Source organism: Musca autumnalis, unplaced genomic scaffold, assembly GCF_047663935.1.
Source record: "Musca autumnalis isolate F117 unplaced genomic scaffold, ASM4766393v1 scaffold_4, whole genome shotgun sequence".
NCBI classification, from domain to species: Eukaryota; Metazoa; Arthropoda; class Insecta; order Diptera; family Muscidae; genus Musca; species Musca autumnalis.
In genome coordinates this window covers 153743438-153769435 of record NW_027411977.1, presented here as the reverse complement: position 1 = coordinate 153769435, position 25998 = coordinate 153743438, and the positions used below count along the sequence as shown (strand labels likewise).

Here is a 25998-nt window from a genome sequence, read left to right as displayed (position 1 = left end):
TTTATAATGCGCGAAGTTTTGCATTATACCATAAAATATTACTATACTTGGACCAAGTGAAGTGTTTTTGAACAATGCTCATTTGGTTTTCTGTAGGGACATTTATTTTTGGCTTTTTATTCCGGGCGATACTGAAAATTGTGCTCAAATTTATAGGAACATAATTGAAAAACACAAAAAGCATTAGTTGAAAATTCTTTGTCAGCAGAAGAGGATGGAACTTGCGGTTATATTTAAGAAATGTAATAATCGTTATATATTTTTTTATATTTATGTAAAGAATGTATATTTAAGTAACAGAAATCCATGATGATGACTATCGAAGATAGTCGAAATATTGGAAATAAAAAACAAAATTGAAAAATACAAATTTTATGTCTTTTCATTTTACTGACCTCAAGTCAAATAAACAGAAATTTTTTTTCAAGAAAGTTTATGCCTGACTTTTTTTAATAATTAAATGGAATGGACGTTATTTTTGGCATTAATAGGCAAAAGTTCATTTATTCTCGCTACAGGAAATCATTTTTGAGAAAAAGGTCAAAAATTCATAGCTCTAGTGTGCATACCACTGCACCACGGTGGCGAGTTGAGCTATATGTATAGAATAATTTCTGTAGTTTTCGCTCTTCTAGGATTGTATTTCTTATTTGCGTTAAATTTGTTCTTCGCTTGTTCCTTTAATATTTTTGTTACTGTACAATCATGCTTTAATGGGTGTTTACCAAATTATGATTTTAATAAACTACACGCATTGTGGGCATTTGTATTTAACATGAATAAGGAAATGAGATAGACCCATACATACAAGTTCCTTTTAGGGATATACTTCGTGAGTCGATCTATGTATGTCTGTGAAAATTGAGGATGGTAATTTTTGTCCCAAAGGCGAATGCTATTGATTTTGGTGAGAGTCCGTTCAGATTTGGATATAGGATATTTGTGTGGTCTTCTAAGACCAGCAGGAAGAAGCACTTCGAAGCAAATGTTCGCCTGTTTCTTCGGAAAAGTTTCCATGTGGCGACTATTGCGCTTGAGCAACGTAGGACGGTCAACCACAATTTGTTTGCCTGAAGTGTTCGGAGAAATTCGAAAAACGAACAAACATGACAATGCGATTTCTCACACATCGGCCCATACCAAAACATGGAGTTGATGAGTTATCGGCCGTACAGCCCTGACTTGGCCACCAATGACTTCATTTTATTTCTGCGCATCACCATGTTTTGGAGGTATCTCAATCTTCGACAATGACATGTTGTCAAATATATAGGTTGACTTCATAAATGCAGTATTTACATTGCAAAAAATGACAATATCATAAAAATATGAAGTAAATATGTGTGGCAACACTGACATTGTCAAAAAAGATATGTGTCATTTTGCTGCATTCATGAACGCACACATTGCTTTACTTTTTGTAAAATTCCGTTTTTTGAAAATAAATTTATTATATTGAATAATTACCACAAATCCGCCATTTCTAATAGTTTCTTATGTATTTTTCCTGGTTTCTTTGCAAATGTCAGTTGGCATAACAGTACTAAAGAAATATCAATTGGTGTGCAGTCCACTTGGAAACACTGCACAAATTCGGCAATTGCTGCGCAGTGTGATGTGTCGCGTGACATTTATGAAGTCGCGACGATGTCAATAAAAAGACATGCTGCATTTATGAAGTCGCGACGATGTCATTTGACGCATCATACTGCATTTATGAAGTCAGCCATACTTTTGAAACCTTGTTTCATTGTACAATGGGTTTGTGGGAGTTGCTAGATAGAGGTTGCGTCGTGTTTTCTAGTGCCACGAACACGACAAGCGCCTAGAGGGAGTGGCCCTAAATATTTCCAATTGCTTATAACGACGGTTAAGGGACCAACAAAATAAGGCCGCTGAAAGCGAAAGTCATTATAACCGATATTAATAAAATATGGTGGATATATAAACATATAGTAATTTTTAGGCATATATTACTAATATAAATTGTTATACTATTTTAAATAGTCTGTTATTTTACTTTAAGCTTGTTTATTAGTTTCAAATACAGGGTGAAAACCTTTTCAAAACACTAAATGTTGTAAGATTGCTACAGCTAAGCACGCTTCTGACACTGATGGTACATGCAATCCTTTCTATTCGCAACTTCTTCGTTGGATTCGTCTTAAACGGGAGTTGTGAAAAGTCAGGGTTTTGAGGCAAAAAATCTCAAGGACTGATGTTTATAATCGGCCTAGAAACTAATCTGCCAAATTTGGTTGATATCGGTTCATATATAGATATAGCTCTCATATATATGTTCGGCCGATTCCAAGTGATTGATGGACCAAACACGCAAATGCTGTCCAATCATGATTAAATTTGGAAAATGTTACCGAATTCGGACTGGAAATAAGTTGATCAAGCTATATTGAAATCGGTTCAGATTTGGATATAGCTCCCACATATAATTTTGCCCGATTTTAGGTATTGGGGGCACTATGTCTGTCCAATTTTGATAAAATTTGGAATGTATGACGGAATTTGCTCTAGAAAAATGCCAAATTATACTGAAATCGGTTCAGTTTTTGATATAGTTACCATCTATATTTTCGCCCGATTCGAGGTATTCGGTACACCAAATTCGTAAATACTGTCCAAATTTAATGCAAATTGTCAAATGTCGCGGATTTCGGAATATAAATAAGTTTGCCAAGTTATATCGAAATCGATTCAGATTTGGATATATCTCACATAAACATTTTTCAACAGATTTGATGTTTATTGTACACTAAATTCGTAAAACAGGTCCAATCCGGATTAAATTCAGTACTTCTGGCCGAATTCAGCCAAGAGTAGAGTCGATCAATTTTTGTTATATTCAGTTAATAGTTAACTATAGCTCCCCTATATATTTTCATCCTATTGAATGTTAATTTTATAAGATAGGGTGTCACATAATCGCCCACGTTGGATAAGGCGTGCACAAAAGTTATTAATTTGTCATCATATGGTTGGTAATAATAATTTTTCCGCTAACATCCCAGATGAGACGAGGGAGACTTCTCTCATATCAATGAGTGCACCCCGATTCATTTTTGCTCAATGATATGGGATCTAATGTTTATTGCCGAGTCCAAAAGGCATATCTTACAACACGACACCACTTGTAGAGAAGTTTTACATGGCTGAAATACTCAGGAAATGTCGCCAACAATACTGAGGGGTATTTTGCCACCGTTGAATTCATATATTGATTGATTACGACCAAGGCTGATTTAGTAAGGTTATCCAGAAGGCGAATTCAGGCCTCAGTCTTCAATTTCTGTCAAAATTTTTTTGTGCGAATAATCCACCAAAAAAAGAATGAAACGATAAAATGTTCTTCGCGAAGCTTAAATCAAGATGTTGTACACACAAATTCCTGATAGAACTAAATTATTTGTTATTTATTTTTGATTAAATAATGTGTTTTGACAGCAAATTAAGGCATGAATTCGCCTTTTGTATCACCTTCCTAAATTCGCCTTGATTACGACAGAATGTCAGAAACAAACGATATTAAAATTATTACATCTTTGACAGCTTAGCATATCGCCGTGGGTCGTTGCCAGATTGTATTTTTTGGCTTTGGAGGTTTGAAAGTGCAAAGAATAGGAATCCGCTATTATTTGGTTAAAATCACAGTCTATACAGTAGGACACTCAGCCCAAACTAGTTTGCTGTCAAATAAATTATTGTGACATAAAATACAAAGGAAATCAATTCACAATAATGAACAATCTATTATGTTTGTTGTCAAAAGTTGTTAACAGAACTCTGAATGACCGACCTTCTGTAGGCCCATGATACAATAAGAAGGTAGCATTATCAGCCCACCTGATGGTAACATAATGTGTCAATTGCATTGAATTTATGTCATCTTATGTTACCAAAAACGGCAGTTGCTGCTACCTTCTTATTGTATCATGTGTAGGCCTTGGTTAAAATCAATGACGTAAAAAAATGACTTTTTGCCTCAAAAACCTGTCATTGGCCCCTTAGTGCGACATTGGTAGCGATCATAACATTTTGCAAGGCTGTCAGTGCTTTCATTTTTGGAAAATATTCGCTGGGACGTTTCTGAACATGCCATTGTTTTTTTTTGTATAATTTTTAACGACAATTTAATAAATATGATTGATATGTTGCTGATAATACCCATTAAAATGGGTAAATCGGGTACAAATGGGTAAATATCCAGGTATTTACCCAATATGTGGGTATAAACTACAGAAACTAAAATCATACAATTAGATGCGAAAACTCAGTGTTTTAGCAAATTTTAGCTGACTATGAATAGTCACACGCGCAAATTTTATGGATAGAGCAATTGAAGTTAGAGTAGCACTGCTTTCTAATTCCCTGCCTAATGATTTGAGGAATTTCAGTGTTTCACCAGCTTCTTTCGGTAAAAAACTTCTTCCCCACTTCTGTTGATTCCTGTTTTATATTTCAATTTTTTGCATTATGCTGAACGTTAGAATTCTTGTTATTCATGATATTTTTTGATCTCAGCCTTTTTATTGAAATTTGTTTTGTTTATTAATTAAGGAAAAACATAAGCACTACTTATTTTATAATTTTGCCTTTTTGATATTAGAGTAGTGTTAACATACATAAAAGTTGTATTATTTACTTTTATTATATTTGGCCTGATGGCTTGGATTAATGTAAGTTGTCATATTGAATAAAAAATAATTGAGTTTTTGTGACAGAGCGCCTTTCTCACTAGGGTGTCCAAAAAACGGTTTTTCAAAACAAAACGGTTTTCGGTTAACCGAAATTTTCAGTTTTTTCAAAAACCGGTTTTCAAAACCGGTTAACCGGTTTAAACCGGTTTTGTAAAATAGGTACAAAATTGCTCATAATTGATAAATATTTGATTAAACATGTGCGGCAATGGGTAAATTAAGTATAACTAATTCTTCATTATATAATTATCTGATAATATCCTTGTTATTTAACATTCAACCTTAAAGTGGAGACAGCAAACATAAGTCAGAAATTGTGCTCTAAGAATAGTAAAAGCCCTTACAAATATACGATTGTGTACCAAAGGAATTAAATTTACATTTTATTAAGTCTGGATTCTCCTTCTTGCATTGAGAACCTCAAATTATCGTGCCGGAATCAAAATGTACTTTGTTATCGTTACCCTTTACAACCTTAAATTCGACAAGTTCTTAGTTTACTGTAATAATTCAAAAACGTATGAATAACGTCATTCAAACAACCGTGATATTATTACGTATACGCAGTTTTTTCATAGATCGTTCAATTGAACTATATTGTGCCATTTTACACTAATTATTTTCAATTTTAAAAGTATCTGACATTTATAATTTAGCCGTACCTTTTGTTAGTTATGTTTAGTTTACTTTCAAGAATACAATTGTAATGAAATTTTAAAAATATTACTACTTTTTTAAAACCGGTTAACCGACACAAATAACCGGTTTTTTCGGTTAACCGAAAATGACGTTTTTGGCGAAAACCGGTTTCGGTTTTGTAACTCAAAACCGGTTAACCGGTTAACCGGTTTCGGTTTTGGACACCCTATTTCTCACCCAAAAACTCCATTGTCTTCACCGCAAACTTTGCGTGTGTGACTACTGACATAAGAGCTGGGGTCTAATTCTCGCATCCGCTATCGAGCGAGTTTATGTTCGAAGAAAAATTATGAACATTCGAATTTTTTGGATTCCCTTATACGATCGAAATTATTTAAAAAAGTTATTGATACCTACGGTTATCGAACGGTGAAAACATATGTGCTCTGTTCCAGAACCTGCAAGAAGCTACTATTTTTTACTACGATAACATTTTTTCCTTTACGTTATCGGAAAAAATAGTAAAAACTAGTAGATTCTTGCAGTTTTGGAACAGACCAATGGTAGACACAAAATATTACATATTATTAAAATATTACATACAAACTTGTGCGGCAAGTTTATCGTAAAATGAAATGAAAACATGAAAATTGTATAAAATAATAAAAAATTGTGAAAAATTAAAAGTAATAGTGACCCGAAATAAATTCCACTGTGTAAAAATATAAAAATCGCATTCTGGCATTGGAAAATATATTTTTCATTTTTAAGAAACAGTCCCTTTTTGTCTATTTTTTACTCATTTTATTGCAAAAGTCATTAGTATGTGATTTTGATTAGTTTTATTGCAAAATGTTCCTTTAAAATACTTTTATGGCACAAAAATAATCATTTCGACAGCAAATGTGTGGCGGGCAAATACTCGCAAGATTCCACTCGAAAGTGTATTCGATTACGGATGCCGTAATCCAAATACGGCAAATATCGATCGAAATAACTCGATCACGTATGCGAGAATTAGGCCCCTGATAACAATGTGCTACACCAGAAAGTACAGAAGTTCTCATGCACCAATTCGGTTTTGTTGGAGTCCATGGAAGACGAAAATACCTATAGTTTTTCCAGATAACTTCGTAAAGTGATTTAATAACGATAACTATCGTGAAAAAATAAGTGAAGGCTATAGTCGGACCGGACCGACCATGTAATACCCTACACCACTTTCTCTGGGCACTATTTTCTATGAATTTTTATTTTATGTGATTGTGACACGTTATGTGTTATTTTCTTTATTTTATAATGGACAGACGGACCGTTTTCTTCAAAAAATTAAAATTTGTATTAGGAAAATAAAAAATTACCAAAAGCAAGTTTTCGGTGATTTTTACCCCTGAACTAACTTTAAATGAAAGGTGCTTACACCTAGGAAGCTTTTGCGGATTCTGAAACTACAATGTTCATAGATGAGAAAAATAAAAAACAAGTCGTTGTAGGGCTGTTCGCGTTCTGAAACTACAATGTTCATAGATGAGAAATCAAAAAAATCGCTTGAGGAATTTCAAAATAAATCGTGGTCAAAGTTCACATTTTTAGGTTTTAGGGCTTTCGCTTAAATACGGCACGTGCTATCGAAATGGGACTAAAGAAAATGTTGTAGAGAACTTGTCCCATATCGATAGGACTTGCTGTTTCCAAGCAAAATCATGAAAACCTAAAAAACCCCAAAACTGTGAACTTTAACGCGATTTATTTAAAAAGCGCTCAGTCGAACATTGCAGTTTCAGAATCCTCAAAAACTTCCCAGGTGTAAGCACCTTTCATTTAAAGTTAGTTCTCAGGCGCACCGTGCGAATCGATCATTAAAAAAACAGTATTTCGAGATATTACACTACTTTTTACCAAAGTTACCACAAAAATTTCAAAACCTCTTACAGCATTGTAATTGGCACAATTAAAAAAACAAAATATGAATTTCTTTATCATGATTGTAGCATGGAATATAAATATAGTTTCTTACACACAAACCAAAACGATAAAGGAACCTACTTATGAGTACGCTAGACAATTGCCCGCTCAAATAGATAAGTGTGCAAAGAAACACTCTGATCACTTGCAAACAAAACCAAATCTTTCCCACTGCTATGCGTTCGTCGATTCTGAACGAAAAAAACACATAACTAATTTGTTGGTATTGCATACTACAGCAATAAACAACATTTCGACGGTGCCCGGTCTCACAATTAGGAGGGTTGGCGTTTTTTATTTGGAATGACGACTTCTATTTTGTTTTTTTTTTTTTTCAAAATAGTCAGGCTTAATCCCATAGTCGTTTTTTTAATATTTTATTGTTTTGAAAAAAACAAAATAGAAGTCGTCATCCCAAATAAAAAACGCCAACCCTCCTATATGCACTAACATTATATTTAGATATTTTACCGACAACAAATGATGGTCAATTTCACCCACTAGATACTATCCGATCCAAAGTTATTGGCATTTTCAGTATTACATTATAACTGCGAGCTCTGGCGTGATTATGGTTACACCACACACATTTAAAACTGTGGAGTCCCTGTATATACTATAACTCTGTCATCTGACCACGTATATCAACATAATTGACATCGATGGAAAGGTCAAGACAACGTCTTCCAAATATAACTCTCGTGGGCGAAAAATGTCTTCCAGGGATAAAAATATAAGATATATATTAAAAATGTTATCAAGTTTCACACCAAAGTTCCGTTCCATATAACCCGCTAAATATTATCTGATCATCACGATAAATTGCAACCTCCTCCTTCTTTGTCAAACCCAAACCTTACATAAAATTTCGGACCGATCAGACTACCATTGCGACCTACAGAGCCTAAAAACCTGGATAAAAATTTAGTTTTTGGTCCATTTCAACCCCTAAATTTTCACGTTCATCGCCAAAAATAGGAGTCTATTCTGGTCTGAACCCGACCCCCATACAAAATTTCGTGAAGATTAGTCCATAATTGCGGCTTGTACCGTGATTACAATTTTTAATGAACGGACGGACACTCGTCTCAAAATAGCTTTATCTCGTCAAGATATGAATTTTGGTATACCACATAGGGGGTCTACGACGAATAACTTATACCTTTTTGCCAAGGATTTCTGTCATTTTTTCTTTCATTGAAAGGGTCGAATGTTACCTTTGAAGCCATATTTTCTAAATATCGGTTAAGAAATACTTTAGTTACAATATTAATAATGGAATGCAGCTAAAAGTCTCTTATGTGATCTCGAAAGAGCATCTGAACTAACTGGGATCGATATAAATCTAATTTCAAGTATCGTTGTACTTATGTGCAATAAACAAATTGATGTTAACAGTTTTATAGAATATACTAAGCAAAAATGTAGGTATGAAATGTGCACCTCATTCTATACCACAGAGTAGATGCCATTAACCCACTTATCGCCGAGATTTTTTTTGCGAGAAAACTTAATTGAAAAACAAAAGAGAAAACTTAAAATTTTATATGAAAACTAGCAGACCCCGGTCCGCGTTGCTGGCCCGACGTAATGAGTTTAAATGACAACTTTTTATCGACTTTATGGTTGACAATTCAAAAACAGGTATTTTCTACCTCACTTCTTCGATCCATTGTCAACACGAGAAGGATTTTAAATTTATAAACAGATTTGGTCTGTAACCTTTCTTTTCTCTTACGGACTTTGTCGGATTTTTTCGCTAATTTATGCTTTTTAGAATATGTTATCGTCCATGTCCCTGTCTTTATCCTAAAGCGATCTAATTATAAATGTTAAAAAATGGTTAAGTCGAATTCTCCCCCTTATTGCGACTTATATGTTTTAGTTGATGGACGGTTGAACTTCACCATTTAAGGAAATTTGTAAATATATAATTTTTTTTTGATCGGGGCCGCAACCACCGTTGACTCAAAATTAATTTGCAACCCGATGCACTCATAAGTTTAGCAAATATAGCGATTATAAAATAATAGACCCCGAAATTAGCCTACAAATATATAGCATTTTGGACCACGGGACATTCCTGAACATTTTCTGAAAATTAGGTTCAGTAGTTTTGGAAAAATAATGTTTTGAAAAAAGTGGGCGTGGTCATTAGTTTTCAAGATATAACATTGAAAAAAAAAGTGGGCGTGGTCCGGTATTTTGGCACCAAATATGTACCTAGGGTGCACACAACTTCATTGCCTACTAAAATGTATGCTGATCATAAGTTTGGCTTATACATATGGTAAATTTCAAATTTCCTTTACAATTCCATCGAAAAAAAATTAAAAAAATTTTTTACAAGCACATTCACGATTTTTGGTACATGGGTTAAGAAAAAAATCGTGGTTTCAAATCTGTTCGCGTTCACAAAATTGGATGCTGCGCCCAAAAGTTATGGGGGGTTTTATTCCCTTATAAAGAAAAAATATTTAAAAATTCCCTTTGTGTTGTAATACCAAAATGTATATATAAATCGGTAACAACATTTAATATCTATCCGTAGACGCCTTAATATTTGCTAAATTTATTTTCATTTTCGCGGAAAATAAAAAAATAATGAAGGAATCTTGGAGTAAATTTTATTTATTCTAACTCAGAGTCCATAACAATGTCTAAAAAATAAATTAAAAATACGTACAGAATCTAGACAATGTCCAGAAAAATGTGAGACCAAAAATTTATAGATTGGGATTTTAAATTGCATATTGCAGCTACAACAAATGACAAAAGTTTATTGTTGGAACATAATTTCAAGAATATATTTTTTGGTTTAATACGAAAAATTTGAGAACATTTTTTGGGAGTTATTCTATTATTTCGCTAAATTTCCAAACAAAACCTGAATTATTTTGCTAAAACCTCTTCAAGGAAAATAGTTTATCATCGTGAAAGTATAATTGCTTAGTGTGATAAGCACTAGAATTAGGAAATAAAGAGTGATATTGACATTACAATCAAAGAAAAAACGTAAAAGTTAAAAACCGTATAACGCGCGAAATAGTTAAAATCAGTTGAGGCGCATGTGCTTTTCGCATAGAGCGAGTGCTTCTCTGTCAATATGTTTGCATTTTTCCATGTTTCATTCAGCGACCAAAGTGTGCTATCAGTTGCATCTTACTACACCAAAATGCTTCATGTGGGTAAAAATAACGCGATGTTCATATGATTATAAGGCGCATCCGATTTCAGTGACCCCCTGTTAAAAATACGTCAATAAGACAAATTTTATACAGATTCGTAAAGAACCGCGGATGTGCTACCTGATTCTATTTTTGGTTAAATACGAATACTACTCCCGAATCTCTGTAACTTATGACACACCTTTTTGACAAATATTATAATCGCGTATAAAGGATTCCATTTATGTAAAAAAATTTAAGGGAAATCGCGGTTTAGTATGCGGATAAGTCGAAATAAAATTGCGCTTATTTTCCTATTTTCAGGGTATCTATATCAGCGGTTTTAGTGGATGGATTCGATCGCGGTAGGGCTCATTAAATCCGGCGCGGAAAAAAACGAAAATCACGCGGGGTTCAAGTGTACCTGAATCACAGTTGTAAATTTTGAAGCCAAAAAATAGGTTTTTAAAGAAAAATTACGCACCAAAAATTCGAATTTGGACTCCTATTACTAGGGAGCTGTACGGAGCACACCCATGAGATATACATCAAACGACGTGGAATTACGAGTTCTACAATCCAATAAATAGTTTAGTTCATTATCTGGTTGCGCCCTCTAATTATAAGAAAAATTCCAAAAACCCCGATTTCAAAACTTCAAAATGTCAGCATCGATTTAAGGGGGATGCACTGTATATATCGAGAAGTCATACATTAAAACCATGTTGCACAAGGGGTATTCTTCAATTCTTTCTTTGAGCTCAGGTCTGAATTTTCCTTGGTTTTACCAGAAATCAAGAAAAAACACAAAAAAACTTGCTAACTTCAACACATTTTTACCCATTTTTTATATTACCACCAGCGCAGCTTCCACGAAAATTATTTGTTATGGTCCATATTATGAGATCGTAGCTTAAACACTTCAATATATATAAATGTATTCATATTTTATAAAATATATTAACAGTTCGCGACTTATTAAATGGTGAACCTCAACTTCAACGATTGTAAAACATTTTTGAATATTACCATATAGCGTTTTAAAGAAAGGCATGGGGAAGGTACCCCACCTCTTCCGAAATTCATAAAATATGCATAACAACGGCAAACATTGAGCTTTTGCTGAAAATTTTATGGAAGTATTGGAGTTATGACATATTTAAAAAACAGATTGTAGATTAATCCGTAAATTTTTAAACCGATACTTACTTACTTACTTACTTAGTTGGCCCATTACAGAACATTTGTTCCATAGACCGAACTAAGAAAAGATCTCCATTCCTCTCTGTTTTTCGCTTGACTTTTTGGAATACCGCGCCTTTCCATTTCTTCATCCACTTGTTTGCTCCATCGAAGCTTAGGCCTGCCGATTCTGCGTGTACCGCCATGTGGCATGTATTCATACGCCTTTTTAGCGGGTTCATCATCGCTCATTCTCATGATATGGCCTAGCCAACGCAATCGTTGCATCTCGATACGTTTAACTATATTCATGTCTTTGTATAGCTTATATAGCTCGTGGTTCATACAACGTCGATATTCACCGTCAACGCAAATCGGCCCGTAGATCTTTCGGAGAATTTTCCTCTCAAACACACCAAGAACTGCCTTATCTGCTTGCGCAAGTACCCATGCTTCGGAGCCATACATTAGCACGGGTAGTATCAGCGTTTTGTAAAGCGTTATTTTTGTTTAACGAGATGTGGCTTTGTTTTTAAATTGCTTACTTAAACCATAGTAGCATCTGTTGGCCAATACAATTCTTCTTCTTATTTCACAACTGATGTTGTTTGTTGTGTTTATGGCAGTGCCGAGGTAGACGAAGTCTTTAAATACCTCAAAATTGTAGGTACCAACTTCCACAGTTGGTCCGAGCTCTATGGACGCTTTGCGCGTCGACACCATCAATTTGGTCTTTTCGCCGTTCACCGCCAGACCCACTTTCGCAGATTCTGCTTCGACCTTCCTAAAGGTATCAGTTACTTCCTTTACTGATCGTCCCATTTAAACCGATACATGCATAATTTTTTGCAAATATAACGTTTTTTAAAAATATCGCATAGGGGAGGTACCCCGCCTCCTCTGGAATTCAATAAAATATGTAGCCTATTTTCGGGGGCTATCCCTGTACATTCCCTGACAATTTCAGTAGTTTTTGCAGAAAAGATTTAAATTGAAAATTGGAAGTTGGGTTATGACAGCATTTGATTTTTATTCATAAAGATAAGGCGTTTTTTAAATATGCCCCCTTCAAAATTCAAGAAAATACGCTTACTATTTTCCATGAAATTTTCAGGAAAATCGGTTCAGTAGGTTTGTAGATGTAACATATTTTAAAAAGTGGGTGTGGTCAAGTCTTTGGGTCCTAAAAAGTGTGTAAGGTCGAAGGCACAACCACAATTGTCTCGCAAATTAACTTCCAAATAGATACATTTGCAATTATTGTAAATATAACATTTTTAAAAAATAGGGTATAGGGGATCTACCCCGCCCCTTTGAAGGGTAATAATATAGGTGTATTCTTCCGTGCCAATCCCTTGGTTTTGATTGAGAAAATACTCTTACTATACTCCTAACAAATTCTCGACTTTATGATTCATTTGTATCGCATATTTAAACTTTTCATCAAAAGTCGAAAACTACAAAAAAGTCGATTTTGTAGAGTTGGAGAGATGCATAGGCCAAATAAAGCTTTATGAGCATGGAAAGACAGATAACAGACAATACTATAAGAAAATGCAGAAAATATCCACAAATGTGTGCGAAAATATCCAAGTTTTACTTCAATTTTTGCAACCATTTTTGTTTGCGTTTAAACGACCAGTGGCTTTAAATGGGTTAAGCATCATTTAGTAGCAATCGGAGATCTATCAAGAGAAGCTCAGCAAAGAACGAACAATCATTACAAATTTTATAGAGAGCACAATACCAGAAAAAATATCACGAAATTGTGTCAACGAAGATTTGTTTGAATATGTTGTTGGCAACATCTGATCCACTCATCATTTGCATTCGCAATTAATGAAAAATATAACATAAGGACTTACAAAGATGACAAAGCTGAAGAGGTGAAGGACGTCTGCTAGAGGATACCAACAAAATTGAACAAAATAAGGAATATGTATATTCAGACAACTTTTGAAACGTATGAATGAACGCTGTAGCTTCTTTATTTGCAAATAAAACATATGAACTTTATAGTAGTGGACTTCTGTGACTCATTATTTGGTTACCGACAAAAATCGGTAAAATTAAAACGTAAAAATATGAATGAAAATTACATACAAATAAAAGATGACAATACTGTCGCTATCGGTAGGTCTTACCGACAACTTTATTTTAGTAATTTTAGTTGCTAACTTATCGACAAATTTAGTATATTACCAAAATTTCACCGATTTTTGTTCCATGGAAATAAAGTTTTGAATTAAAAATTTTAGGAAACGATCCATAGAACATTTTTGCAACTGTATAGTCCATGAAGCTGCTAGTCTTATCTTTACTGCATAGTATAGCAAAAATTATTTTATAGTTCGGAATAGGTTCTTAAACCACCGGTGGAAGACCTCTAAATTCTGTTTATTAATTATATTTCACCTAAATTCTGTTTATTAATTATATTTCACTTTCGTCGGATTACTTCCATTTTGATATGGATGTAAAACTGGAGTATAAAACATCTTTGTATCTGACTTTTGTCGTAAATTTTATACAAAATAGTAATTGTAACCCTACACAGAAAATCAAGCGTATTTTTTTTATTTTTGTTGACAATAGAATTGTGTGCTGGGAAATGATGTAAGGGCTATAAAGTTAATGTAAAAGCGTATCCTATGTTATTTCTACACGGAGGAAAAAAGGCCTCTCTAACATATGTCCCAAACATATTTTACAGCAAACATGTATTTGTTTGCAATCAGTCCCAAACATAACATATGTTTGGGTCCTGCAGACAAATTTATGTTTGGGTGCAAACAAATATTTGTAACATAATACAAACCCAAAAGCCACAAAAAACAAACACATGCACAAGTGGGCGCTTACTGAGAGCAAGGGAGCGTTAATTTCAATGTAAAACACATTGAAATGTATGCTCACTCTAACATATACACACATATTTCTAACATATACACACATATTTCTAACATATACACACATTTATAAATGGTGGTGGTTTATTGAAAGGCATAGAAATACCAAACGCAAAAACAACAACAGACACATAGGTACATAAAAATTCCAAAGAAATACATAACAGACTTTAATAAAAGAAAGACGGAATGAAATTATTTATAAAAACTAAAAACTTTTAAAAAGAAAAAAATATATAGAAACACCGTTTAAAGCTTCTCCTTAGTTGCGAAACAAAACACATTTTCCTCAAAGTTGAAGTCATCAGCGGGAAATCGAAACATATATTTGTTTGGACACAAACAAGGATTTACTAAATCCAGTCATATATAAACGTATTATACGCATCTCATATTAGCAGAGATTTTTCTCAACTGGTTGAAAAAATAGTAATGAATAAATGCATTGTTCTACAACTAACTACAAATTGGTTGAAAAGTAATCTATAAATCAACCAGATCGGAAACTAAAAAAATTGACAACTGACTATCTCTGCACTACTTTTCAACTAGCGATCAACCAGTTTGAAAATAGTCAGTTACAAAGCAATTATTCTACAACCAACTATAAATTAGTTGAAAATTCATCTAGAGATCAACCAGTTCAAAACGTTGACTGTTCAATAATGTGTTTCTACGCAAATAATTCTCATATACACTTTCGTAATTATTTCGATATAAACGCAACATGTAATTATACAAGCCAGTTTTGATATACTCGACATAACAAAAAAGGAACAACAAAGAAACATAACTGAGAAACAACTGGTGTCAAAATAAAAAGTCAAAGATAAAAGTAAAACAGAAAATTTAAAGAAATAAAAAAATAAACAAAAAAATGTTTTTTCACTACTCTTTAAGGCAGAAACAAAATTTTTAAACGGACTATAAAAAGTCGAAAAATAGTTAGATATAAATTAGTCAAACATAGTTGGTTTACAACTAGTTAAAAGTAGTGCAGAGATGGACAATTGTCCACTGCCTTGTTCATCCCCATGTTAAACAGTTGGCGTAAGGAAAATAATCGAGAAATAACCAGTTGTGGTTATTTTTAAACTAGTTATAAACTACTTTTAAACTAATTTATTTCCCCGCAGGGACGCTATTACAGTATCTGAACTGTATATACATGTGCACGTATTTCAAAATACTTGGATGGACACTAACGGCCACAGAAATGCAAGAGTTTTGTCGATGAAAAACGAAAGCGCAAAAGAATAAAACATGATTTTTGAACATACAACTTTACAATAAACATTTTGGATGTACATACATATATACACGGATATTGCATTAAAGCTAACTATAGATAATTTGATATAATCTAATACACATATGTACCTGCATGTCTGATGCATTGTTATAACGTTTCATACTAAAATTAAGTTTGTTTTACTTATTTCCAGGATAAAAAATAAATTAACTGTGATTATGAGTTCCACAAAGTCCCAGGTAGCAATGGCTACAAATATTCCAAATATGTCATCAACCAATCAAGCACAACAACAAAAGGAATACAACAGCGAAGAGTCATTGGGTCGACAAAATAGCTTTGGAATGAATCGAAGGGTAAGTACCAGAATGTCACATCTAGTCAACATAACATACTACACCAACCTATTTGAGATCTACTTCTCCACTCGACATACTCCCAAGTCCGTAGTCACCTAATTCTGAGTCAGATGTGAAAATTCCAAACAAGTTATTGCTGATTTGCGCATGTTTCATTTCCATTGCGTTCAAAGGATTTTGCACAGACTTATACACACTCACACACAGAGCCATACATACACACTCAGGTAAGTTCCTAAAGAGTATTATTCCGCTCGTGTAGCTGCCATTAACTCGTTCGATGTGCCAAGGTTAGAACGAGGCGGAGGTTAAGGATGAAAAGAGGTATGAATACAACCCTACCAACATTTTGCCCATAGATGGGTTGTGTGTGGTCGGTCGACAACCAAGACGTAATGGTGAAAATACTGAAAATCCAGACATGCAATGTGGAAAGTTCATACTAACCGTGAGTTTTCTTGGAATTTGTGTGTCAATCACCACGAGTTTCCTAGAAAACCGTAATGTTTATACACAAACAATTACGCAATTTTGTATACCGAGTTCAAGGTTTTAAGGTGTATTGTTCTTCTATTAGACACTACAGTTGGCTTTTGGCATAACGTCATGTAGTTCGTCTCCCTACTTGATAGGATTATTATTGTTTATCATTAATGATTCATTTGTTCTGTTTTACACTTGTTCATTGTTCAAAATTATGTCAATCAATCTTCAAAATATTCGCGCACCTTAAATCATAATGATATGGAATTGTCTATTTATTTCAACATATTACTAGGACCACGAATCGTTAAACCTTATTTAATTTGTCTTGTCATAATTAATTTTAATGCCCAAAAATTTACAATAGCAACCCAGCAAAAAGTTTGCCTCCAAAGAGGCAGATAAATGATATGTACAAGTGATCTGGAAGTGCATCAAATTATGAATTTTCACTCATGATTTTCACAAGAGCGTGACTACTGAAAGAGGCACTCCATTGCACTGCATTTTAACTGACCCTTTGGCACTGCAATTATGCTGACCCTCTGGCACTGCATTTTAACTGACTCTTTGGCATAGCATTTTAACTAACCCTTTGGCGTAGAATAGGAGGCAGTCCAAAGCACGTGTTCTGATACAGGCATTCGGCGGAAATTGTGCAAGCCATTACAAAATATCCCAGAAAAAAAATGCATTTATTATTTGTGTAAAACAAAAATATTAAGAACTTTATTACATTAACACAAATTATGAAAATTCTCCATTGAATTCAATCGCAAACATGCGTGTTTCCTCCGCTCTCCATTTAATCCAAGCTGAACTGTTTTTTTTCATCTGCTAAATGGGTTGTCTTCCCATCACCAGTTAAGTTTTCGACTCCAACAGCATTCCATTCGGAAATTTTCTTCTCGTGAGTTACCGGAAAAATGTTCACAAATTAAATATTATTTAGTTTGTATTAACAAATGTTTGGAAATGTTAACACGCTTATCTGTAGAGATGTACAAACTGATTTATGTACATGTAGGGATCTCTAACAACTGCTAATAAAATGTAGCGAACGGAGTGCCTTTTTCACGACACCGTTTGGACTGCATCCGGATGCTGTTAAATTGTGAGGAATTGGAGTGCCTTTTTCACGACTCCGCTGAACTGCATCCGGATGTTGTTAAAAAGTGACAAGTGGATGTGATTCTTTGGATTGCATCCAAATGCAGTTAAAATGTGAGGACTGGAGTGCCTTATTCACGACTCCGTGACAGAACTAGTCCAAATTGCACTACTTCCAATTTATTTTGCTGGGAAACAATGCGTTGAGGGTGATTTGTGATGTGTATATAGCAAATAAACTTCAAACGCAAAGCATAGCAATTTGAAGTCGAGTCCGCTATAGCTCGAAATTCTTGTCCTGTCTTGTCGTTAAAAATACAAAATATTAATAAAAACCAAAATGTTAAAACACTCTTAGCTGTTTGTTTAAAAAATTATTTTTTTAATGAAAAATGATAGAAATCCGTTGTGAGAAAAAGAAAGAATTGCCCCTCTAAACGCTATCTTGAGGGTCAATTAATAAAAAAATTCGAATTAATATAAACAAATGGCTCGATATGGGTCTTCTAATTTAACTTCTATTTTTGCCCGCCTCTCTCAGAATGGACCTAATTTTTGCTAAGCTGAATTTGTTCCACAGTGTTATTGTACCATCCGAGTATGAATGTAGTGTGTCAGGTGTTCGTTAATATTTCTCTAAAAAGGTATTTTATAGTGCTAAATTATTTGTGAGTAATAACCCCCCGAGTACTGTGCTGTACAGAATATGAATATGTAATACGGATTGATTTGTTGCATCTGAAATTATCAAACGACAATGGTTGTTGTTTCACTCTCTTTATGATGCGTCACTTTGACTCACAACCTGATTTGCATTCCAACATGACCTTACAATTCCGTTTCTAAATTTACATAAATAATACATAACGTCATTAAGACATGCAGTTATTTCGACTAAGAAGAGTATATTTTTTTATCAAATAGAGACGAGTAATATAATGAGCACATAAAAACCGATAAAAATAAAATACTATTGTGAAAAAATCAGAAAATGCAATAGAAAACGCTATATGTGTTCAAAGTTTTAAGTACATAGTTAAGTGTAAGCCATTATGTATGTACTGCCTGGTGTTGCGGAGAGTAATGAGCTCTCATTTCTCGGTAATGTAGGAAATAACGATATGTGCCAGCCGAATTTTTGCTTTCAGATCAAAGGGGAAAAACGCATAGTTGGATATTTTTCTCAATTTTTCGGAACATTCTTTGAATATTTTGAGAAATCCCTGTAGGTCAGCCATACGATCCCATCCCTGTTTTTTTTTTTCAACAGTTAAAATGAGAGAATCTCTGCAATCCCACAAACTATACTTGCATTTGCAAACTATGATTTGTAAATATTTTTCTTTATTCAGATTCTATTATGTTTTTTTATTTTTTAATTTTTTTATTTTAAGGGTACTATGAAGGGCAAACATTTGACACGGAGCCATGCCATGCGTGAGGCCACATCACCACCGCGAACTCCCACACCCAGAACATCAGAGTCTTCTTCGCAGCCACAGTTATCTCCGAATGGTTACCAGCAACAGCATCATCACATGGATGTTAACGAGTCTAATAACAACAGTAATAGCAATAATAACAACAATAAATTGCATACACAATCTTCATCAGCAACAAGAGGCAATTCTCCAATAATAGATACACCATCTGTGATTGTTACTAGTCAACATAAGCAACAACAGCTATCCCAACAAACGCAGCAGCAACAACATACTAATGTTGCACTGTGTAATGAAACAGAATTTCCAAAATTAACTCCTCCCAAATCCAAAGGCGGTGGAGGTGCTGGCACTTCAGGGGGCGGGGGAGGAGGTGGTACCAATTGCGGTCACAATAGTAACGGACAACAACAACAGCCACCAACTAGCCATCGGTCTAATAGTCTTAATAATAACGGCATCAACAGTGAAGGGAATACGGGAAATACTAAAAAAGCAAATGGCGATGTATCAGGTATTAACGATACGCACAATAAAGCCACAAGCAACTCGAACTCTGGCTCTTCCAACAAGAGCTACAGCCAAACTCAACAGCAGTCATACAGTGCTGGCAGTGCTTTGCAAAAGGCTCTAAAAGTTACGGACAGTTCTCAGCAGCCACAACAGCAGCAGCATGGCACTTCTTCTCAAACGAATAGCGTATATAACTCTCCAATGAACTATCAAATGCATCCAAACGAAGCAAGTCATCATCAGCAGCAGCAAACGTCTTACATTATTTACGACAAAGAGAATCGTTGTCCGCGCAACGATAGTCAAAATAGTGTAAATTCTAGCGAAGACATGCATTACCTGGACACCCAACAATCACAACCACAACAACAGCAGCACAGCCAGCAACATCAACATCATCAGCAACGTTCCGGTGGAAATAAAAAACACCGCACAAATTCAAATTCCAAGGGGTCAAAGCCACGTTTGAAAAATATAGGTGGTGGTGGTGGATCCTGTGGCGGCAACAATTCCAATACAAGTGGTGGTGGTCCCAGTGGAGGTGGCAGCATGGACGGCAGTCTGAACAGCAGTAACAACACATCGGGATTCATTTCTAGAGGTGCGTATCAAGTGCACTTTCAATAATTTGTATCAATTTTTATTTCTTTAGTCTTCACAAATTCAGAAAATTCCAACGAGCAATACACAGACCACGGAGGAACCGATCTCCTCAGTTTCTTTAAAGAGACTCTGAACAAGAACGTCAAAGATCGCCAGTTCCTTCTGAAAGTAGAGAAGGATCTTATTGAATTTGTCCAGGAAGGAAGGTATGAACGAATAGTAATTTTCAGCTTGAATGAGTATCGAATCAACGTCTTCTCTTTTCATGATTTGGCATAGTCGGGGTGAAATACGCTTCCCGCAAGCCTCGTCTTACAATCGTATGTTAATACATCGAACTGCAGCTTTTTTTGGCATGGAACATAATGTTGACACAGAAACGCAACAATGCGTTATTGTGGCACCGACTAAAAATACTCGCATACCAGACGTAAGTTAAGCAAACAGTTAGAAATTAAGCTTGTTTTCATTCATAATTTTTCTAGATACGATTTAAGACGTTAGTCATCCATAACCGCGATGATACGCGGAAGTCTATTTTAAAGCGCGACACTCATAGCTTCGACGAGGCGCGCCAAAGTAGTTACTTGTGTCCTGATCGTGGTGGCATGTTGGACCGCAAGGCGAAGAGCTTTGAAGAACGCGAAGAAGATTATGATCGCGCCCGTTCACGTATTTTTAATCGTAGCCAGAATGAAGCATGCGGTGGAAGTACGGATGATGATAACAATTACATCAGTTGGACCAGTTCAGTTGAACAACAGTCATTTTCCCGTGGTCGTTCTAGTGGAAAAGTTCTTAAGATACAAAGTGTATGTTAAGAAGAACGTTTATTTGTTTTTACATTTATATTTAATATATATTTACAATTTCAGTCTCCAGATGGTCGTTCTGGTAGTGTGGTGAACAAGGGAAGTAATTACAGCAATTATTCGCAGGGCGGTGGCCCTCCTTTAATGCGTGGCGATTCTACCAACTCGAATAAAGGCAGCAGTGGTGGTAGTGGCCCTGGAAATAATAATCGCATCTTCTCCAAACAGGATTCAATCGGAAATCAATCGAGTACATCATGGAGGCTGTCACCCTCTAGTAGCGGGTAAGTTTTATTTTTATCGCTCTTCAAGTTAAAAATATCGAGTGTTTTTTATATTTGTTTGCAAAAACTTATTTTGTGTGGAGACAAAAAAAGAATACAATTTCGAGCATAAGAATGGATAAAAATTTATTTTGTCAATCCGTTGTTTAGCTATAAAACACGAACACAATCGGTCCAGTCCGATTCCGTCACACCATCACCAACCGGCGCTTATAGCGGCAGTGATGACCAGCATACATCAGATTATTCCCCAGTCACCGTAAATAGAGAGAACATTGATACAACAACATCGCTGCCTCCTTGTGGACTTGTTTGGGCCGTAACCGATATTTCAAATGTGCCTAAAGGCAGCGTTCTTATCAATCCTCAAACCCTACAGCCTATCCTAAATTCAGACGGGTAATTTACAAAACTTTATTGCAATCAAACAAAATTACAATTTTAAGCTCTACTTCCTGTCACCACTAAATCAAACATAACATTCAAACAAACATACATACATATGTGTCTTCATTGGGTTTAATATTCCTTGGCCACATTCTTAGGCAAGCACTCCATTTTAATTATTAAAAGGCGTAGCATTAGTCAAAACATGAGTAACATATATTCCCTAGAATAAGGAGCCTAAACTTTAGGGATCGAAATACATTTTGACCGCTTAACTCGTAAGATTCTAACACAAAATTTGTATATTGAGTAGTTTAGGTATAAATGTTCTACTTTACTGATGATTTAGCTCGATTAATATTTTAAATCTTTATATATAAAATGCATACTTTTTACAACAAAATTAATAGCGGAAAGTTCAAAACACTGATATTGAATGAATTTGACAATTTCTGTCGTTTCACTTATTGTATAATTTTCTCTTCTGGTAACACAACTACAGTTGAGTTCCAATCTATAATTGATCCCTTAATCTCGCAAATGTTGATAGGTAAGATATAACCCATATAGGAGTAATAGTTATTCCAATCCTTATGAATTCGATGAGGATCTTTTATGGAGTAAATCGATATTAAGGTTTGTATTTTTTATTTTGAAAGAGAATCGGATAAAATAACCAGAAATTAAAGTTGAGTGTGATATACACGCATATTTGGACAAATTTTAAATTCAACAATTTCCAGATATGGAAGTTCAATTTCAAATGATTCTATTTAAAGGCTTTCGTAACTTTGTAAATAATTCAAAGGAACTTTATTCATTTACGTCCTGCACTATAAACATAAATACATACGTACGCACCACAAATCCACAATGATTGGTCTTTATTAGAAGTTATTGGTTGGACAGATTCATATGATATTTAATTTGGTGTTTTAACTGAAAACTTTGAAACCAGATCTTGTAATACTGACCAATATAGTACGCATTTGAACTAAAAAAAAAATTTGTATGCAGCTTGATTGACCTTTGGTACGCTATTTGTACTCGCAAGATTTTGTAAATTACCTGTTCACATAACACACCCTGCCAGCTTTTCCTTTTTTCAACTGCTTCCAATTGTAATTGTAACCATAATTGTAATTGTAACCATAATCGCAATGCAAATGTGTCCTAATCTGCTACGCGTCTTTTTTTAAATGCAAATATTTGTTGTTTAGTTTATTTTATTTTTATTATTATTTTTATTACAAGTTACATTTTGTTCCAGGTTAAATGCACTGAACAACTCGTACATCGATTAACTCCACTTTTGAAAAATCCTAAATTTTAATGTCAATGCCCTCGATATAGTCACAACTTTTTATATTAAAAATATCTTTCCTGAATTATAAAGATTAGCACCTTTAAATTACAAATAAACAGTGGCAAATATACGGATTTACAATGGCAAGCATACATTTCATCATCGCTTTTCTCAACGTTTCGTTTTATGGAGTTAATCGATGTAAGCACTGGGCGGCTCAAATATAAGAAGTATAAAATAACATAATAAGACAACTATTAAATCTGTTAGAAAAAAAAATAATCAAAGAAATTTGTAATACCGTCCGTATATCCGTATCTTTCAATATATGCCCAGCAAAATGTTTGTTGCCAAATGAGATACATAACAACCCAGCAAAATTTATTTGAAGTTTTTCTATGCGAGAAGTAATTATAATATAAATTTATAACTTTTGTGGTTATCCATAAAAATGCATTCCGTTTTTCATTCTAATCTATTCCCAACTCGTCAAAGGGAAGTATATCCGGCCTCCACATGTATTTCAAGGAAATGTTGTGGAAAATCGTTAAAAATTGATCTTATGTTTTATATAGATTTTAAGGTGATTAGTAAGCGGACTAGTGAATATTATATTAATAAAATATTAAGGAATAATAAGAAAAAAATTTTTTGGCATATTTTTTTGTTTGAACGCATCACAGATTATTTTCATAAAACGTTCGTAATTGTTCGTAATTTTAGCGGGTAATGTCTTCAATTCAAATCTAATACATATATATATATATATATATATATATATATATATATATATGTGTAATTTGTTATGTATACCTCATAACGTTATTCTTGCTTCATAAAAATGTTGAAAAGAAAATAGATGAAACCCTATTGAGGCGACCACATAAGTGCGAAAACGTTAGAAAACTTATTGGTGCCATAATCATTTTTATTAGATCTGACAACAACTTTCTACATCAAAAGTAAACGAATAGTTTTTTTTTTTGCCAATTTTCGATCATTTTTGATAGGAGTTTTGAGCAGGAGTTTTTGGAGGGGTTTTGAGCCCCATAATGTTTATATTCATACTATTACCTCATATAAGGACAAAGCTTTATTCACTAATCGAAGGGTTAAAGATTCATTCAATAGTTTTTACAGTGTTATATTTAATAATTTCGGACTTTAAATGAAATAATAAAACCACAACAGAAATTCTTCGAATTACACAATAAAATGGTGCAGAAACAAATAAAATTGTGGAACACTTTATATATATATTTAATTATAGCTTCGTTATCAGTCCACTTGCATCAAAGCAACTGGGATCAATAGATAGTCTAGAGTCTCTCTTCCCTACAACACTTAATTCGTTGAAATGTGGAAAAAAGAAAATGTAATAAATATAACACAATTTTACACAATCGGCAATTTCATACCTTTGTTATTACCCGACCAACATCCGAAATTAAAGCCCTGTTCGCCTTCCTAATCATTAAAGTCTGACAAAATGTTGTGATGGCCATAATTGTAACTTTGAGAGTGATTCAACAATCAGACAGCTTTCTAGCCGTAACCTGAACTCCATTCAAGATTAGATTTGTGCATAATTTAGACTTTTAGCGTAATTGTTAGACAGCGGAATTTTATGCAACCCCTATTTTTGGTCCGATTCGTGTCAAATTTTGGGACTGGGCATATTTTTGGCTTCTGATTAAATTGCAATCGAAATATGACATTGCAAAATTATGCAAAATGCCTAAAAATGTGCATATGCAAAATTTTTGCAATTTATGTATGCAACAACAATTTCAATAATATGTACAAAAATGTTTGTGTGTACAGATTTCCTTTTTAAAATTATAAGTCAATAAAATATATAAATGTGTAACCACAGCCACAACCTTCAAAATACCGAAAATCGGGAGGTATCGTTCTGTCGGAGCTAGGTTAGGTTAGGTTAAAGGACGCGCAGCTGTCGTGTTGGACAGCCACTCCACTCGGAGACCTTATGGTCCATTATGTTCATCCTATAGTAAGGGTAGGAGAAAAGAAAAGAAATAATAGCATAGGAGGTATCGAGTTTAGAAGTAAGAAAAAGGAATAATTAAGTAAATTAGAAGATAGTTGAGAATGATTAAGTGCTACGGATTGAGAAATTATTTGTAAAGAGAGAGGGAGCGAGTAAGGAGGTTTGCCGTATTAAGATGCTGTAGTTTGTTCGTGTTGAAGCCACTTCAGACCCTTGGCGAGAAGAAGCAGTGTTGTCGGCTCGGCTTGGCAGAATGTTGTCAGAGATGATAACGTATGTTCACCCATTGTTTGAATTCTCCTGGTCCTGAGCATTGGACAACGGCATAATAAGTGCTCAATCGTCTCTGTTTCTTCTTCGTCTTCGCATAATCTGCAGTAGTCCGTGGGGTCATCTCTATCCCATTTGCAGGTCATTGATCTTATCCTGCAGTGTCCCGTGATAACTCCAATCATTAGTTTTAGGTCGGGTTTTCTCATAGAGAGTAGGGAAGTGGTCTTCCGTTTGGAGAGGTTGGGCCGGATTACCTTTGATACCTTGCAGCCAGGTTCGTTATTCCAAATCTGACCAGCCTTCTCCCTGTATGTGTAGCTATATGAAGGCCTGAACCTAAACCGACAAATTTTAGGTGGAAAGTTTGTTACCCACAAGGAGGACTTAATGCCAAATTTAAGCCATTTCGGAGGGATATTGAGGCCACAACCTTCAAAATACCAGAAATCCGGAGGTACCGTTCTATGGGGCTAAATGAAGACGTGGACCCATACCGAGAAATTTGAGGTGGAAAGTTTTATACCCCCAAGGAAGACTTAATACCAAATTTTAGCCATTTCGGAGGGATATTAAGGCCACAATCTTCAAA

At 34.5% G+C, this 25998-nt stretch overlaps 1 protein-coding gene across 36 annotated transcripts in view; it reads left to right on the top strand.

The window, feature by feature from the left end:
* Positions 1-25998, top strand: part of enc (R3H domain containing protein encore) — a 107566-nt gene that overhangs the window by 65579 nt on the left and 15989 nt on the right. For 12 of the 36 annotated variants that reach the window (XM_073985556.1, XM_073985559.1, XM_073985560.1 and 9 more), the window contains 6 exons: positions 16020-16182; positions 19173-20334; positions 20401-20542; positions 20616-20766; positions 20822-21148; positions 21212-21432. In XM_073985556.1, coding sequence (XP_073841657.1) covers positions 16045-16182; positions 19173-20334; positions 20401-20542; positions 20616-20766; positions 20822-21148; positions 21212-21432 — 2141 coding nt within the window. In that variant the 5' untranslated portion in view covers positions 16020-16044. Of the gene's footprint in view, positions 1-16019; positions 16183-19172; positions 20335-20385; positions 20543-20615; positions 20767-20821; positions 21149-21211; positions 21433-21582; positions 21832-25998 lie in introns of all 36 variants that reach the window. The other 24 variants (XM_073985546.1, XM_073985548.1, XM_073985549.1 and 21 more) reach the window with 3 other exon arrangements.